Source organism: Lithobates pipiens, unplaced genomic scaffold (genome assembly GCF_037356315.1).
Source record: "Lithobates pipiens isolate NorthernLeopardFrog02 unplaced genomic scaffold, aLitPip1_a1.2 Scaffold_3, whole genome shotgun sequence".
NCBI lineage: Eukaryota > Metazoa > Chordata > Amphibia > Anura > Ranidae > Lithobates > Lithobates pipiens.
The window spans coordinates 250,672,757-250,692,245 of record NW_027507790.1 but is presented as its reverse complement, the minus strand read 5'-3'; the positions used below and the strand labels follow the sequence as shown (position 1 = coordinate 250,692,245).

At 44.9% G+C, this 19,489-nt stretch overlaps 1 protein-coding gene across 1 annotated transcript in view; it reads right to left on the bottom strand.

The window, feature by feature from the left end:
- The window catches only part of KATNAL2 (katanin catalytic subunit A1 like 2), a 75,102-nt gene that overhangs the window by 22,269 nt on the left and 33,344 nt on the right, over positions 1-19,489 (bottom strand). Inside the window, exons 5-10 of the mRNA XM_077463027.1 lie at positions 18,554-18,677; positions 12,813-12,905; positions 10,496-10,594; positions 4,858-4,935; positions 3,927-4,025; positions 20-83 (exon numbers count right to left, since the gene is read on the bottom strand). Coding sequence (XP_077319153.1) covers positions 20-83; positions 3,927-4,025; positions 4,858-4,935; positions 10,496-10,594; positions 12,813-12,905; positions 18,554-18,677 — 557 coding nt within the window. The remainder of the gene's footprint in view (positions 1-19; positions 84-3,926; positions 4,026-4,857; positions 4,936-10,495; positions 10,595-12,812; positions 12,906-18,553; positions 18,678-19,489) is intronic.

Sequence of the window (19,489 nt, the reverse complement as noted above, 5' to 3'; positions counted from 1 at the left end):
ATGTATCCTATATATTTACCTGGAGGCCCATACAGCAGAAGCCCCTTCCAAGGGGACAAGATTCCAGTAAATAGCTGCGGGTACTGCAAAGAAAAATAATGAATATAAATACATTACTTATTAAATTAATAAATAGGAAACAGTGAAAGGGAAACTCCAGCCATGCAACTACATATACAGATGAAGAACATACACAGCAACTTGTCAGTTAAAAAGGTTTGTAAAGTAATGCATGCACGCCTATGATCCAGCCCTCCTGCTGTGTTATATGCCATGCATTTGTAGCAATACCCTCATAAGAGTTGCTGAAATCAGGGTTTCCCAGTGCTGCACAGCCAGTCACTCAGCATTTCCCTCTTACAGCCAGACACAGAAATCAGTCTTTGGCTTGTTTTTGTTGTCTTATTAGGGGACGATAACTTGGATGGGGTATGGGATCATGGGATTCCCAGTGTGACAACAACTTTAACTTCAGGGACACTTCCTCCCCATTTACAGTCTCCTCTTCAGCCTTCCACCTGCACAAACTTTGTTGCTCTTTTGCACAGCTTCTGCTGGTTCACTTCTGAGGGAACTGACATGCTTCTTGTCAGTTCAGCGACAGCCCATTACAGGCAGGAACTCTCGGTCCCTTGAGAAATAGCACATATGTTGCAAAACGGTCTATATCATCTCCATTTGCTTCCCTGTCGCCACTGATCCCAGTTCTACTGTTTGCAGAAAATGCTAGCCCACCTGGCTGCCACCAGCCCCCACCTGGCTGTCTTCTTGTTCCCAGTTTTCCTGACTGACACACACATGGAGCAAGGGTAGATGAAGACTTGGCACAACGCTGTCTTCAAGAAAGCACTGCTACAGCTGGCAGTCTCTCCTCATTGTCTGTCCCTGCACCCTGCTGATCTACTCACTGTCTCACCTTACTCCGGCTTAAACAGCCTCCAACTGCCTCCTGTGGTGGGATCCTTCCAGGCTAGCCTCCTGAGCTCCAGCCCGAGGTGATTTTTGTGGTAAAATGGGAGCTCTTAATTTCATTAGCCCCTACTTTTTGCTAGAGACTAGAGCAGGGTTTCTAAACCAGGGTTCCACGGAATCCTAGGATTCTTCGGGAGGTTGCTAGGGGTTCCCTGAGCAATTTCTGCCTCTCAGAGAAGTTCCCACTGACACCATTGATCTTTTTCGCTATCTGTAAGGTGGTAATTCTTCCCAATGACCACAAGTGTAAGGAGCAATTTTTCCACCGACCATCACACTAATATATCATGAGTTGTAGATTTAGTCATTTTTAGCAGGGGTTCCTGGAGACTGGAAAGATATTTCAAGGGTCTCTCTGTGTTGAAAAGGTTGGACTAGATGTTTGTTACACCACATTGGTGACAGTGACCCTGTCTAAACCTATTGAAGTCTCTCCCCCCTCCTGCATCTATCACTTCAGGCCAGTGCAGCAAATGGGCAGCACGGTAGCTTTGGGGTTAGCACTTCTGCCTTACCTAAAAAGCTGTACTTGAATCTCCTCCATCGGATCATCCCCTGCAGCCATTACCTTTTGTATCACCTCCCCCTCCCTTTATTGTAAGCTCCATAAACAGGGCTCTCCTATTCATTCTGAATTAAACTGTAATGTACAGTATGTCACAAAAGTAAGTACACCCCTCACATTTTTGTAAATATTTTATTCTATCTTTTCATGTGACAACACTAAAGAAATGACACTTTGCTACAATGTAAAGTAGTGGGTGTACAGCTTGTATATCAGTGTAAATTTGCTGTCCCCTCAAAATAACTCAACACACAGCCATTAATGTCTAAACCACTGGCAACAAAAGTGAGTACACCCCTAAGTGAAACTGTCCAAATTGTGCCCAAAGTGTCAATATTTTGTGTGGCCACCATTATTTTCCAGCACTGCCTTAACCCTTTTGGGCATGGAGCTCACCAGAGCTTCACAGGCTGCCACTGGAGTCCTCTTCCACTCCTCCATGATGACATCACAGAGCTGGTGGATGTTAGAGACCTTGTGCTCCTCCACCTTCCAATAGAGGATGCCCCACAGATGATCAATAGGGTTTAGGTCTGGAAACATGCTTGGCCAGTCCATCATCTTTATCCTCAGCTTCTTTAGCAAAGATGTGGAGGTGTGTTTGGGGTCCTTATGTTGGAATACTGCCCTGCGGCCCAGTCTCCGAAGGAAGGGGATCATGCTCTGCTTCAGTATGTCACAGTACATGTTGGCATTCATGGTTCCCTCAATGAACTGTAGCTCCCCAGTGCCGGCAGCACTCATGCAGCCCCAGACCATGACACTCCCACCACCATGCTTGACTGTAGGCAAGACACACTTGTCTTTGTACTCCTCACCTGGTTGCCGCCACACACGCCTGACACCATCTGAACCAAATAGGTTTATCTTGGTCTCATCAGACCACAGGACATGGTTCCAGTAATCCATGTCCTTAGTCTGCTTGTCTTCAGCAAACTATTTGCGGGCTTTCTTGTGCATCATCTTTAGAAGAGGCTTCCTTCTGGGACGACAGCCATGCGGACCAATTTGATGCAGTGTGCGGCGTATGGTCTGAGCACTGACAGGCTGACCCCCCCACCCCTTCCACCTCTGCAGCAATGCTGGCAGCACTCATACGGGTGGTGAGGAAGTTCAGAGGGTTTGTGGAGCAGAACTCACACCTCTAGAAGATAGGCGTGCCATAATGTCCAATATGCTGAGCATACTTGTAAATCATGGCAAAAGCTCTGGTGGCTCCAAATAATACATTTTTTGAGGGGTTTTAAAGGATAAGTTCACCTTTAAAAAAAATAAATGCACATTTTTGTTGCAGGTAAAAACATTTGCATTTACTATTGTTTTTCTTTTTTGTGTGAGCCTGGAAAGCTTTGCACTAGCGATCTGCATAACCCTGATGCAATGCAGGCCTGCTGCAGACTGTCAGTGTCTGCCCTGTACTTTGTACATTGTACGCGCAGGCAGTTTCCCACTGACAGAAAGAATCCATGAACTACCAGAGTGCTTAACAGCGCCATGGTAGTTCACTGACAACTACAAGCCGACATCCGCAAAGGCTGTCGGTAGTCGATTCATTCACAGAACTGAATGACGCGGCTGTGTGGGGGAGGAGCCCTGCACAGCCGTGCTCTTTTCAAAAAGAGACAGCTGGTACAGGGAACTGCTCCCCATACTGCTGACACCCCAAGGGCTTGGATCACTGAGCCGCTGCAGGAGGGGGAACATGTTACATGTTCCACTGTAAAAACTGGTAGAACATGTAGCAATGTTCCCGAAGGCGAACTTATCCTTTAAAACCTTCACACTCTACAGCAGCCATGCTCAAAACAGAGTTCCTTGGAATCCTTGGGTTCCTATAGGGAGGCTTCTAGAGATTTCGTGACCTGTGAGTGACTGACCTCCTATCTGATGGTGCCCGCATAGTTCCAGGGCCAATTCCACTTGGCAGAGTCAGCAACATGACACCAATGATCTTTTTTAGCAGCCTGCAAGGGGAGCATTCTTCTCTTTTACAACTAATGTGAATGGCATTCGGAACCTGATGAATTGGCTTTAGCTGAGATTCCCTGAGAGCAGAAAATTATTTTAAAGTTTTACTGTAATTAGAATGTTGAGAAACACGAGCATGGCTTTGTGCATAAAAAAATCAATAAATGTTGGCTATAGATATACTGAATAACTCCTGGAAAGCCAGATATTCCTTATCAGGACCAGTGATGTCAGAACTGAAAGATAGCAGTCAGCATTAAAAGTTAAAAATGTGCTGTGAAATGTGTAGAAAGTTGAATTTTATTTTCAAAAATAAAGAAAAACTCTCAGAACTAGCTTTTTTTCCCCACAAAAAATGGCTGTAATTACAGAAATGAACATGCTTCATCATAAAGCAACATTGTGATGTCACCTGACTTACTCGTATTGGGTAGACCACGGCCTCCTTCACAAGTCGCTTTGCCGCATCGAGTCCAATAATATCATCCCACCTTACGTTTGGGTTCTGTAAATAAATATCCTATAGAAAGACAAATACTCCAATTACCAATTATGGATTGTATCCAGGTTGCATAAACTTCAGTTTGTTTCATCAAGCCGGCATAAACAGTAAGGTCGGTATTTCCCATAGGCATACGCACTTAAAAAAAAAAAGTTATACACCTCAAAGTATGCTTCCCATGTTGTGGTATTAAAAATGCAGCTAAAACCAAAACTTTAATATACTGCACCACTTATCTATAGTATTCCCCTTCACTCCACCTTGGCAGCCACATAGAAGGTTATGTAATGAGGTGGGGGGAAAGACCAAGTTGCAGGGACTGCACAGGGACTAGATAGACCAGTGATGGCGAACCTGGGCACCCCAGATGTTTTGGAACTACATTTTCCATGATGCTCCACTACACTGTAATGTGCCAGAGCATCATGGGAAATGTAGTTTCAAAACATCTGGGGTGCCCAGGTTCGCCATCACTGAGATAGACACTCCTAGAGGAGGAGATGGATATGGGAGTGCAAGGAGGGAAGGGGATGTGCTAATTACTTGACTCTTCCTGGTATAGTCACATTCTCCAGCAAGTAAAAGTCACATTGAAAGTGAATAAAAAAAACAATTATGGAAAGGAATTTAAATTCATTTGAAGTTGCTTCATTTTTCTACCCCTTTACTAATATTTAAAGTCGGATCTCGTTAATGAATCCAAGACAAACAGCCCAGATTCCCACAATCAGAGTAGCGTTGATTCGTTTTACACTCTGGAGAGATCGTAAAGCTCATGTGCCGACTGAAATCTGAGCGCAGACCGAGGTAATTCCTGAGGATAGATCTGTGATATAACATATAACCTCACCCTGCTGATCACCGCTGCCAGCTCCCTCATCTCACTGCTGGCCCCAATAAATGCACTGACCGGTTTGAGTAATCGTTCCTGGGGAGAAACAAAGGAAAAAAGGATTAACTCATGTAATTATATACCAATAAATAATAAGTTCATTACATGCCAGTATGAATAAATCAATGACATGTCACCAGATACAGGAATAGTATAACTCTAACAAGGTACAACGTCAGAGGATGAAGCAGGGGGTGATTCATGACAAACATTTGTGAACAGAGACAGAAAGTGAGCAGTCAATGGGATTTACATGGATGTGTCATCTCTGAGCCTGTGTTCCATCAGATTAGGTGACCAGTCGCGGCCATCTTGGTACACCCCGCACTCGGCTGCAGTAAGTCTACAGTCAGAGGGCGGCAAGCAGGCATCTTTTTACACCCGCCGGAGTCTTGCATTTCACACTTATTTTTACCGGTAAACTCAGCTGATATCGTGAAATATAGTATTTTGAAATGCGTCAGACTGTTTTTGATGTTGAATTTTAAATAGCAGCGATGTTCTGTCAGATCAGAAAACCTGTGAGATCAGCAGCCTTGCCGCTGCTTTTGCAATTCAACATTAAAACAGTCAGACGGATTTCTAAATACTGTATTTCACAATATACGCTCAGTTTACTGGTAAAAATAAGTGTGAAAGGCAAGACTCTGGTGGGTGTAAAAAGATGTCCGCTTGACGCCTTTTAACTGCAGGCTTACTGCGGACGAGCGCGGGGTGTACCAAGATGGCCGTCACAAAACGTCAGTTCCGATAACCGAATCTGATGGGTCCCCTAATCTGATGGAATACCGGCACCTCAGTCCAGTAAATAGAAGGTGATCATCATGAATGATGCCTAAACAAAGATGGTGCCATTCCATTGGGCAGAAAAGCAGATAAAGGCATTGTTATGGGAAGTATTCTGATCTCTATAAAGGGGAAAAAATACTTTGAAGGCCGTATTCTCACCAGAATGTTGCGTCTTTGAGAGTTTTACAGTTTTTTTAGGCATTCATATGGGTGTTTTTGAGTGTTTTTGTACAGCATTTTTAAACTTTGGCTTTTTTTATTAGCTAATAGAGAAAAATATCATCTGTTTCGTCATCATTTGTTGCTATGCTTTTCATCCACTATATTTGATGCTGGTTCCAAATTAACCACTTGACTTTTGGAAGATTTACCCCCCATGACCAGGCCATTTTTTGCTCGGTCATGCAATGCTGTACACAAATTACATTTATATCATTTTTTTTCCCACAAATAGAGCTTTCTTTTGGTAGTATTTGATCATCATTGGATTTTTTTTTTTTTTTACACTATAAATGAAAAAAAGACAGAAAATTTAAAGAATAATCAATAATATAATAAAAAAATTTTTTTTTTTAAATCAAGTTTCGTCAAAAATTTAGGCCAATATGTATTCTGCTACATCCCACTAAGCGTATATTGATTGGTTTGCACAAAAGTTCCAATGTTCTAACTTTTTTATTTTTATTTATACTAGTAATGGTGGCAATCAGCGACTTATAGTGGGTCTGTGATAGTATGGCGGTCAATCTAACACTAACTGACACTTTGTGGGAACCAGTGACCAGTGCTAAAAATATGCACTGTCACTGTACTAATGACACTGGCTGGGAAGGGGTTAACATCTAGGGTAATCAAAGGGTTAAAAGTGTGCTTAGTGCACTCGCTGTGTGCTGTTTTTACTAAGGGATGTGCCAATTTTTATTCTCTGCTTTGCAGTAAAAAAAAACAAAAAAATTGACACATCCCCACGGACAGGGCAGAGCTCTGCATTGTTTACATTCACAGAGATCTGTCCTGTCATCCTCTTCACTGACCAGCAGGTGCTGGCGGTCAATCATTGGCTGGTACCTGCTGTCCGGCTTGTGCTGTGACTAATCGCAGCACAGCCGGCACGCCGGTCGCACACACGCGCCCCTTACCTGGAAGTGCTAGGTATGTGATCCAGCACAGGAGAGCCACTCTGCGCGAGGCAGTCGGCAAGCTGTTAAAGCAAACCTGAGAAACCAGTTCAATCTAACTATACTTGCCCTTTTCGCTTCCAGGAATGAAGGGCAATACCTGGTACTTCTAGCATGGGAAAGTATGGGACCCATTCCTCCCACATGATAGCGTTGGGGCTTGCTAGTTAGCCGCTCAGATACCAGCGCCATCATGTGGGGGCAGGGAGCTAGTCCTCAGTCTTGTCTAAGCTCCATTTCATGACTTGCAGTTTACACAGGACTGCCGCTCTTAAGGTCCCTTTCACACTGGGGCGCTTTGCAGGCACTACATCGCTAAAAATAGCGCCTGCAAAGCGCCCTGAAACAGCCGCTGCTGTCTCTCCAGTGTGAAAGCCCCCTGGCTTTTAACCCTTTTTCGGGTGCTAGCGGGGGTTAAAACCGCCCCCAGCCCCCCCCCCAGCAGCCGCATAGCCCCGCTAAAATGACGGTAAAGCGCGGCTAAATATAACCACCAGCACCCGCTACGCCCCAGTGTGAAAGGAGCCTAACTCCTGGTGGCTGAATAAAGCAGCAGGCAAGAGAAGGACAAATAAGTTTGATGTGTGTAAGGGGGTGTCTAGGGAACTGGCTTAAAACTGAACCTGTTTATTTGCTCTGTATAAGCAAAGTACAAGTTCACGTTAAAGAGGAACTGCAGACCGCTCACAAAATGTGTAATATAAACATCTTTGCCATTCTGAAGCTTCCCTCCAACCACTTTGCATATTATTTTATATATACTGCAATTCTGTACTTGCCAAATATTCTGCAGAAATCCCCCTCCACTGAGTCTGGCTGCTACCATTTTAACTGTGGGCAACTGAAGTTGCTGCCTGTTCACTTCCTGGATTTACACAGAGACACGCCTCCAGCTCTGCGGCTCTCATTGGCCCTCTTATGACTCACCCCCCTTCCCTTCCTGGCAAACTCTCAGGAGAGTGAGAGACAGAGCTGTGCATGATGTCATAAGAAACAGGAAGTGGGCTGTATAAGGTATTTACTGGCAGAAAAAAAGTCTATCCAAAGTTAAACATTAAATAAAAACAAAAAAAACCCCCTGCAATGCAAAGGCATAATGAGCTAGTATACAGCATATTACCAGCTCATTATGAAATACCTCAGAACATAGCCCCCATATCAGAGCCTGGTCCACGCCAAGGGAGCTGACATTTTGCCCTCTGTGTGTCTTCCGGTTCGCGGCTCCGGCGCTGTGAGTGACTGGAGGCGCGATGACGTCACTCCCGCACATGCTCGTTGGAGTTTTCTTCCCGGCAGCATCTGCCAGGCATTCAGAGAGCATGCGCCGCTGACATCAGCAGCTGCATGTAAAGGAAATATCTCCTAAACCGTACAGGTTTAGGAGATATTAATTTTACCTACAGGTAAACCTTATTATAGGCTTACCTGTAGGTAAAAATGTCAAATTTGGGTATACAATCAGTTTAAAACAAGGGCAAAAGATTTAATAGATGGAAAGTTGAAAAAATTACCGAAGGTCCACTTTATCCACTGTAAGCCCCCGTACACACGGTCGGACATTCCGACAACAAAATCCGTCTGATTTTTTCCAACGGATTTTGTCGAACAAAGTTGTCGGAAAATCCGATCGTTCGGAACGTGATGACGTTCCTTCGTTGCGAAGGGACTACGTTGAGGTTAGTAGCCAATAGCTTTGGTCTTGTAATTTGATCTAAGCATGCGTGGCAATTTGTCCGATCGGAATTCTCTACAAACGATTGGAAAAAGTCCGATCGGATTTTGTTGTCGGAAAAATTGAAGTCCTGCTCTCAATTTTTTTCTGCAAAAAGTCCGATAGAGCCCACACACGATTGGATTTTCCGACAATATAATCCGATCGGACCTTTTGCGTCGGAATTGCCAACCGTGTGTACAGGGCATAGGACCAGCCACCGCAGTTATACTGCGTCAGGTTGGCTATTCTGGGCGAATCGCATTCATTCTACATCGGCCGCTTTAAGAGCTTTAGGGGGTGCCCGCGGCATGACGTCGGAGTCGATGCGTGTTGCCCGCGGCCGTGATGTCCGCCAGCCACCCGCGATCGCTCCTGAGAGAGACAGAATGGGCACCTGTCAATGTAAACAGACAGATCCCCATTCTGTCAGGGGAGGAGAGACAGATCTGCTATTCCTAGTGATCATAATCGATATGCCATAAATCGATCCCCTATGTTGTAGACACTATAACTTTTGCATAAACCAATCAACATACGCTTATTGTGATTTTTTCTCACCAAAAATATGTAGAAGAATACACATTGGCATAAACTGATGAAAAAAAATTTGTTCTTTTACAATTCTTTTTTGGGATATTTATTATAGCAAAAAGTTTAAAATATTGTTTATTTTCCCTAATTGTCGGTCTTTTTTTGTTTATAGCGCAAAAAAACCCCCAAAAAAACACAGAGGTGATCAAATACCACCAAAAGAAAGCTGTATTTGTGGGGAAAAAAATGGAAATAAGTTTTGTTTGGGTACAATGTCACTGTACCCAAAAAAAAAAAAAGAAAAAAGTAAAGTGCCCCTGTCCCCGTGAGCTTGCACGCGAAGTCACGCCCACATATGTAACCAGTGTTCAAACCACACATGTGAGGTATCGCAGCGAACGTTAGGGCGAGAGCAATAATTCCAGTGCTAGACCTCCTCTGTAACCCAAAACATGTAACCAGTAAAACATTTAAAACGTCGCCTATGGGGATTTTTAAGTATGCAGTTTGCCGCCTATCAACGAGCGCATGCAATTTTGAAGCGTGACATGTTAGGTATCTATTTAGTCGGCGTAACATCATCTTTCACATTATGCAAAAAGATTGGGCTAACTTTACTGTTCTGTTTTTTTTTTTTTTATAGCATGAAACTGTTTCTTTTCTAAAAAAAACAAAAACGTGTTTGAAAAATTGCTGCGCAAATACCGTGCGAGATAGAAAGTTGCAACGACCACCATTTTATTCTCTAGGGTCTTTGCTAAAAAAAAAAAAAAACATTTATAAATGTTTGGGGGGTTCTATGTAATTTTCTAACAAAAAAATGATGACTGTTACATGTAGGAGAGGAATGTCAGAATTGGCCTGGAAGCCCCTGTACACACGGTCGGAGATTTCCACAACCAAATCCGTCGGATTTTGCCTGTCGGATTTTGTCCGTCGGATCTTGTCCGAAACTGTTGCATACACACGGTCGGACAAAGTTGGCGAAAAATCCGATCTTTCAGAACGTGATGACGTAATTTCGTTACGATGGGACTACATTCAGGCTAGTAGCCAATAGCTTTGATGTAGGAATTTGATCTGAGCATGCGTGGCACTTGGTCCGATCAAAATTCTCTACACATGATCGGAGTATGTCTGATCGGACCAGTTGGTCGGGAAATATTTCCAACATGTTGGAAAATTGGGTCCGACGGATATTCCGACTGAATCAGTCCGATGCATACCACACACAGTCGGATTATCCGACGACACGGTCCGATAGGACACATTCCGACGGATTCTCCGACCGTGTGTACAAGGGCGTAGGCAAGTGGTTAAAGTGACAAGCAGCGCTCCTATTAGGATTAGGTAATATAAGCGTCTACAAATTGTTAAAACTCACCGAAGGGTCCGGATTGTAGTTCAAACTGTTCATAGCAATTTCATTTGATGCCCCTTTAATTGCGTCTTGTATCATGCCTCGGAAATCAATAATTTGTCCCTATTGCATTGGAAGTGAGAAATAGAATAGTAAATGGTGAGTGAATGGCACAATGACTGGCCTAAAGTGGTTGTAAACCTCAGACATAAAGTATGAACAAAGTGTGTGCTTGTCTCTATCCAGAGAACTAAGGCCTCATACACACCGAGGTTTTTACATCGGCTTTTTTGAGCTTTTTTTGCTGCTTAAGAAGGCAACTCCATGTTATTCAATGGGCTCATACACACCATGGCGTTTTTGAGCTGTAACAGGCATGGCCGTTTATAAGCTCCAACGTTAGAGCAGTTTTGACACTAACGCGCATTAACGCTATACCAACGTTTTTGAGCTGTAAAAATGTTTATAATGTGATGTGATATTTACACGCTTACAAACAGCGTTAAACGCACATTAACGCCAGAGCAAAACGCTAATAAAATCATGTGTTTAACGCTGATTTTTTTCCAGACGTTGTAATTAACTTAACAGGCCATTTTTTATAACGTCCGTGTGTATGAGGCCTTAGTGTCATTTCTGTCTGCTGCCTCCTTCCTCTGCTTTCAGCACGAGTCATGTCTGATGAGTTTTCCTGACCCCAAGAGAAAAAATGGTGACAGTGGAGGGAGCTCCAGCACACAGCATGTTATTGACAGCCTCAGCTCTATTTGTGTGTGCTGTGTGAAGGACAGTGTGTCCCTTCCCTCCAATCAGCTCTCAGAGCTCTCCTCATTGATCTCTGTAGAGTGTAGCTTCAGCTCTCCACCCCCAGCTTTCTAAAAGCTCAGACACGCTTTATAAATTCTGGACTTTGAACATCTGTAGAAAAAGAGAGAGCAACAGATAAACAAGTACAACTTATGTAGGAGGATTTGTTTATCTCTGTGTATCACCTGACGATATAGTCACTTCACTGGGTATATGTAAGGGTTTACAACCTCTTTAGGGAGACATTGCTACTTTGTTCATTTAGGGGCAGAAAGACAGTGCCTGACCCCCTTCAGAAAGGTAAACTCATTCATCTGTGCTTACTTGCTGCCTCTCTACTGTATCAGAACCCTTCTCTGCATTCTTGTAATACAGAACACCTTCCTGATGGGGGGTGGGGGGGGGTGGGTCACATGATCTCACCAATGTGACAGTTCTTAACAACCAATAGCAAGGCCCCCGAACACTCAGCATGATAAAACGCCAGCATTCTATGTAAGATATAGCTCTTCTACCGCAAACAATTAGTGGCACACAGTTTTAAAAAAAAAATCACTTTGAAAAATTAGCAAAACTCATTAAAAAAATATTATAATTTTTTCCATTAAAATTGTGGTTAAAAGTATAAAAGTAAGCGCAATTTACACTTGTAATCGCACGGGAACACGCTGTGTATTCCGGTGTGATTCGCTTCCAGTTGTGTGCGGTGCAATTTCAGCCCATTCACTCTGAATGAGCTGAAATCTCACTGCACCAAAATTAGTGCATGGCACTACTTTTTGGAAACTCACTGCAACCGCATTGCCTGGTACTTCTGCACTGCATTTATGACCTACGTTTGGGAGGCCATTACCTTAAAGCGGCGTTCCACCCGTTTTCTTCGTTTATTAAAAGTCAGCAGCTACAAAAAGCACAGCTGCTGACTTTTAATAAAACTGACACTCACCTGCCCCACGGTCCAGTGATGTGGCCGCCTGGAGGTTAGCTCCTCTCCCCCTCCTCTCCTTGGCGCCATCATGGTAACTGTGGGCACCCGGCCATGACAGCTTACGGCTTCATGACCGGGCACGCACTGCGCATGCGTGAGTCATGCTGCGCTCTGTTATTGGCCAGCCAATCTTCTGGGACCTGAGTCCCAGAAGATTGCTGGCAGGGAGGGGCCGCCTAGGGTGAGAGGAGTCGCCTAAGTGGCCGAAGATAGGAAGCAGGAAGTGAGACAGGAAGTCATACGAAAAAAAAGGGTACACCCCCCCCCCCCAAAAAAAAATTACATGCCAAATGTGGCATGTCAGGGGGCGAGGAGTGCTTAAAGCAGAAGTTCCACTTTTGGGTGGAACTCCACTTTAATATTGTCACTCGCTGTGGATTGCAACTGCAGTGTGCTTTAAACGCAGTGTGAGAAATGCACACGGAACATGAGTTTTCTACACTGCATTCTGGTCTGAACCAACCCCAGCAATTGTAACTAAAATCAAATGAAAATAGAGTTGATGTGTTGTTTTTCCCGGAGCTCCTCTTGTAGAATGACACTGACCCTCTTGTGTAAAGCGTCGCCTCCGCTGTTCCTGTTGATGGCAGAAACATTTAGTGCGATCTCCACTTCCGCTGAGCTGTGGCTGCCATTTTCCTGTAAAATGTAGAATTATCATAACGTGAGTATGTGCTAAAGGCAGCAAAGTATTAAAGTCCAACTCACAAAGCTACTGGGGTTATTGCACCTGGATTCCTTATTTTATCTCATCATCATCATAGCAAACACTATGAATGATAAATTAGCAAATGGTAACATACATGGCATGCATTTAAACTGTAATTAAGGCAAAACTTTTAGAACTATTGAAACGTCTGTCAGGTTTTTATTGCTGTCTGAGATTCACCCTCTCTATTTGTTCTGTTATCACCAAAAGTAAAAGTAAAATGCCTTAGGCAGCATCTTTTTTTTTGGGGGGGGGGGGGGGGGGACGTCGCCTCCTGCCAGAAGGGAAACTATGAGAAGTGGTGTCACTACGGGGGTGTGGACAGCAACCGGTCAGAGGGGTGACACCAGGGGGGGCCGTGGACTGACCGTTCAGTAACAGGGGAGCAAAGCGGAAGTAGGAGACAGTGGTGGCTGTAGCCTCCGATTCTGGGCTGTGATCGTGCCTCGGTAGCCTCGCTACACGCAGCTGATAAAAAGCAGCCAGCGGACTGCGGGAAGGTGAGAGTCTGGTGTAGTTTTTTTGAGAGGTGGGAGAACCTCCCGGTGTAGTATGAGGGGATAGGGGAGTCCGTCCTCTCTCTCACATCACCTCTTCCCTCCTCTCCCTCACCCCCTCTCACAAAACCTCTTCCCCCCTCTCTCTCACCCCCTCTCTCTCACTCCCCTCTCTCTCCCCTCTCTCTCCCCTCTCTCTCCCCTCTCTCTCCCCTCTCTCTCCCACTCCCCCCTGGCATTACCTCTTCCCCCCTCTCTCTCACCCCCTCTCTCTCTCCCACTCCCCCCTCGCATTACCTCTTCCCCCCTCTGTCTCACCCCCCCACTCCACCTCTTCCCCCATCTCTCTCACCCCCCTGTCTCTCTCACCTCCTCTCACAAAACCTCTTCCCCTTCTCTTTCTCATTCCCCCCTCGCATTACCTCTTCTCCCCTCTCTCTCACCCCACCTCACTCCACCTCTTCCACCCTCTCTCTCACCCCCCTGTCTCTCTCACCTCCTCTCACAAAACCTCTTCCCCTTCTCTTTCTCACTCCCCCCTCACATTACCTCTTCCCCCCTCTCTTTCACCCCCCCACTCCACCTCTTCCCCACTCTCTCTCATCTCATCTCTCTCTCACCCCTCTCTCTCTCTCCCCACATCTCTTTTCCCCCTCCCTCTCGCTCCCCTCTATCTTAGCCCCCCCCAAGAGGTGAAGCTCTAATAGAAAGAGGGTGGAGCCTAAAGAAGAATGGATGGAGTTTACAGATGACGGGGAGAATTTTAAACAGGAAGGGGTGGGACACATTTAGATGGGGGGGGGCTTTAGTTTTGCCTAGGGCAGCACAAAATCAAAATACACTTTGGAGGGATTTCCACTCAAATCCTATTTTGGCTATGGGACAGGAAGGGAAGGGAAATCCCCCACAATGGGACACAGATGGCAAAAATAACAGACAGGGGTATAAACCCTCCTATACTCAATCCAAAAATGAAAAAAATAAAATGTTGCCACTATATATTCTAAACCTAGAATACAATTCTTATGGAGAAAAGATCTATTGATAATGCTCATAGGTAGTATTCCTATTTCAGACTGTTACAATACACTTCTGCTGTTATTTTTTTGTTCTGGTAACTCATTCGCTCTGAGTGTCAAATACTAATTTATATTGGATCTATATACAGTGGGGCAAAAAAGTATTTAGTCAGCCACCAATTATGCAAGTTCTCCCACTTGATCTCTCCCTTGATCTGGGGCTCCATGCAAGATCTCACCCCGTGGGGTCAAAATGATAACAAGAACGGTGAGCAAAAATCCCAGAACCACACAGGGGGGCCTAGTGAATGACCTGCAGAGAGCTGGGACCAACGTAACAAAGGCTACTATCAGTAACACACTACGCCGCCAGGGACTCAGATCCTGCAGTGCCAGACGTGTCCCCCTGCTTAAGCCAGTACATATCCGGGCCCGTCTGAGGTTTGCTAAAGAGCATTTGGATGATCCAGAAGACTATTGGGAGAATGTCATATGGTCAGATGAAACCAAAGTAGAACTGTTTGGTAGAAACACAACTCGTCCTGTTTGGAAGAGAGAGAGAATGCTGAGTTGCAACCAAAGAACACCATACCTACTGTGAAGCATGGGGGTGACAACATCATGCTTTGGGGCTGTTTCTCTGCAAAGGGAACAGGACGACTGATCCGTAAACATGAAAGAATTAATGGGGCCATGTATCATGAGATTTTGAGTGCAAACCTCCTCCCATCAACAAGGGCATTGAAGATGAAGCGTGGCTGGGTCTTTCAGCATGACAATGATCCCAAACACACCGCCCGGGCAACGAAGGAGTGGCTTTGTAAGAAGCATTTCAAGGTCCTGGAGTGGTCTAGCCAGTCTTCAGATCTCAACCGCATAGAAAAGCTATGGAGGGAGTTGAAAGTCCATGTTGCCCAGCGACAGCCTCAAAACATCACTGCTCTAGAGGAGATCTGCATGGAGGACATGGAGGCCAACATACCAGCAACGGTGTGTGACAACATTGTGAAGACTTACAGAAGATGTTTGACCTCTGTCACTGCCAACACAGGATATATAACAAAGTATTCAGATGAACTTTTCATATTGAAAAAATACTTATTTTCCACCATAATTTGCAAATAAATTCTTTCCAAATCAGAGAATGTGATTGTCTGGATTTGTTTCCACATTTTGTCTCTCATAGTTGAGGTATACCTATGATGACAATTGCCGGCCTCTCTAATCTTTTTAAGTGGGAGAACTTGCAAAATTAGTGGCTGACTAAATACTTTTTTTGCCCCCACTGTATACAGTATGTTGTCTATTTATGGTAATAGTTATTTTGTATTATGTGCAGTTATATACTGCTATCTGCTTTCCGATATACTTTATAGTGTTCCTCCTTTGCTGTGGCCTGCATTTTATGTAAGGTCCGCTCTGCTTAAAGGGATTGGAGAAAAGCCTTTCACTTCCCGGTCTCACAGACTTAGCTGAGGCAGAGGAAGCCATTGGCTCCTACTGCTGTCAATTAAAGCCAATGACGAGGGGGCGGGGTGTAGTCCTGCTGTCTGTGTCAATAGATGCAGACAGCGAGGCTCGGAAGAGAGCCCGCATGAGTGACCCCATAGGAAGTGGCTTTTTATGGAGGCATTCGTTGGAGGGAAGGAGCCAGGAGAGCCAACAGGAAGCACGAGAAGAGGATGTTCGGACCGCTCTGTGAAATAGAAGGTATAGTATAGAACCTCTTCCGTTTGCATTCTGGTACTGCTGCACCATAATATTTGGTGGCAGTAAAAAGTAAAGGATTTGCCACTTTTTAACTACTTCCATACCGCTGAACTTATGACATCCTGGCCTTTCAGTGGAGATATCTGAAAGATGATGGGTGCAACTGCAGGCATCATTCAGATATCTTTTTTTTCTGACGGCGATTCCCTGCACTTTAAATCAGTCCCCCTCCCCCCAAAGCACCTTGCACCCATTTTGATGGGGACAAGGGCCACTTCCCAATAACCAACGGCCAGGGTTGTCAGGGTCTGCGGGCAGGGTTTTTTCCGGAGTCTGGAGGCCCCCTTTAGGAAGGGTGCCCCCAGATCCCCCCCCACCATGTGAATGGGTACATCGTACCCCTACCCATTCATCTAAAAAGCAGTGAAATGTAAAAAAAATACATTTTTGAGTCCTTTATTAATAAAATAGCTCTGAGCTGTCTTCTCCCGCCGTTTGTCTCTCCGAGCCGCGTTCTCCCGCTGCAGTATTCTCCTGCTGTTTTCTCTCCCACCGCCTTCTTCTCCCGCCGCCGTCTCTTCCCGGTGCTGTCTTCTCCTGAGCTGTCTTCTCCCTCACCGTCGGTTACCCGAAAAAAAAAAAAAAAGCTGCTCTTCTTCTGGGGCTGTCTTCCTCCATTGTGCTGTCACCGCTGTGTGGCAATCCTTATATAGCCATGGGGCGTGGCCATCCGATGACATCGCCCGTAGAGCCTGACCCCTGTGACGTCTAGGTGATGTCATCAGATAGCCACACCCTATGGCTATATAACACATGCCACACAGCGGGCGACAACACAATGGAGGAAGAAAGCCACAGAAGAGGAGTGCCTTTTTAGCGGATGACCGGCAATGAGGAAGAAGACCGCTCTAGGAGAAGATGGCTTGGGGAGAAGACAGTGGCGGGAGAGACATCGGCGGGAGAAGACAGCACCAGGAGAGGTGGCAGCAGGAGAAGACAGCTCGGAGCTATTCTATTTAAAAAAAGAACTTGTCAATAAATGTTTTTTTTTTTTTTTTTTTACATTTCACTGCTTTTTTGGTGAATGAATGGGTAGGGTTGTACCCAATACCCGCTCACATGTGGGGGGGAGGGTCCGATAAGCCCCCCGTCTGCAGACCCGACAACCAATAGGCCAGGGTTGTCAGGAATAGGCCCTTGTATGGGGGTAAGGTGCTTTGGGGGGGGGGGGCTTGCTCGTCCCCTCCTTTTCCTGACCGGCCAGGCGGCATGCTCGGAAAAGTGTCTGGTATGGATTTTGGAAGGGACCCCACACCATTTTTTTTTTTTACATTTTGGTTGTAGGTCCCCTCCGAATCCATACTAGACCCAAGGGGCCTGGTATAGACCTGGGGGGAGACCCTACGCCATATTTGTTTTTTTTTTTACATTTAGCTGTCACAGCTGAGGACGCATTGGTTGTTAAGGACACGGCGGCCCAGGCCCTCTCCTTAGCAACCAGCTATATACAGTGTGTTAAAAAAAAATGTAAAATGCAAAATGCAGGAAATGTGCATGTAAATACGCATAAAAAACAAGGGTTTAAAAACGCAAAATGCACTGCAAAATGCGCCTGAAAAACGCATCAAGCGCATCAGCATAGATGTGAACGTAGACTCAGTGTGAACGAGTCCTACCACAGACACAATACAAAGGTTTCCCAGAGAATAGAGGCTGTTATAGCTGCCAGGGGAGGGAATATTTGCGGTAAGACATCTCTATATTAATGTCCACAGTTTGGATTGGGATGTCCAACATGCTCACATGCCGGTGTAATTGTCGGGTGTCCACAAACTTTTGGCCATATAGTGTATGCTGTCTACTTTTCTCAGTGAGCTCCTTCCATGAAAACAGCTGGCCTAGCTTTCAGGTGGTCGAACACTTTTCCACCTTCTGACAATTTCCCCCCCATGCAGTCACGGTATGGGGTCTGATCCAGCATTGTACCTTTGCCAGAGGACTTTCTGTAGGTTGGTGATTCAGTAGAGCCCAGCTTATACAACTGAAAGTGTATTTGCATCCTTACCCCTCTACCCTCCCAGCGAATCCTATCAGAGACTTAGGCCAAGATTCAAACTGTGTATGGGCAGGCTGAATGTACCAAGTTGATCGATTGATCAGCTTGGGTACAACCAGCATGCCGGGTTTTACCTGCAATTATCGCTAGCCGCTAGCAATAATCGCTGTCTTCTCCTGGCGGGACGGCTCCCCCCAAAGGATTCTTTGGTGAATTGTACCAATACTAAATGTTAATATCGAATGCAATCGGTCCTCTTTATGCCAAAATGAAAACTGGTGTACTCATCTTCTCACCTGTCTGGAATTCTCTCCTTTGGGGGGTCTGTCTGCCGTTCTGGGATTGGTCCGGGATACCGGGCGTTGTACAATGTTATGGTTGGTGATCCTTGGAAGACCCTGAGAAATGTTACTGGCTGTTCTATGGGATAAATGAATACAATGTAAATACACCTGTCAATTCAAATGTATAATATGAACACAGAGCCTACTACATAAATGGTCCAAAGTACTTTGCTCCTGAAATTCTCTATGTGAAAAATGTAGTTCACAATGGTTTAAAACTGAACTTCTGGCAGACATAAAGACACTGATATAAAGTTCTGTATTCATTAATATATGATTTAATATATATTTTTATATATGTAAGCAAAGTTAGTATCTGAATCCCCTGTACAGCATAGCTCAGACTGGGAAAGCTAGAAGCTGCTCAAGGAGCATGCTTATAGGAGGAGAGAGTGAAGTGACATAGAAATGAAGTCATCAGTCTTCTGCTTCTCTTTCACTGTCCAGTAACAGATTGGTAGCAGAACAAGTCGTTAACCACTTGCTTACTGGACACTTAAACCCCCCTCCTGTCCAGACCAATTTTCAGCTTTTGGTACTTTCAATTTGAATGACAATTGCGTGGTCATACGACACTGTACCCACATGAAAATTTTATTATTTTCTTCCCCACAAATAGAGCTTTCTTTTGGTGGTATTTGATCACCTCTGCAGTTTTTATTTTTTGTTTACAAAAAATGTAAAAACACCAAAATTAGTATAAAAAAAAAAGTATATTTTTTTATATTTTGTTATAAAATTTTGCAAACAGGTAATTTTTCTCCTTCATTGATGTGCGCTGATGAAGCGGCACTGATGGGCACCGACAGGTGGCAGTGATGGGCACTGATGAGTGGCAATAATGGGCACTGATCGGTAGCACTGATTGGCACCACTGGTGGGCATTGA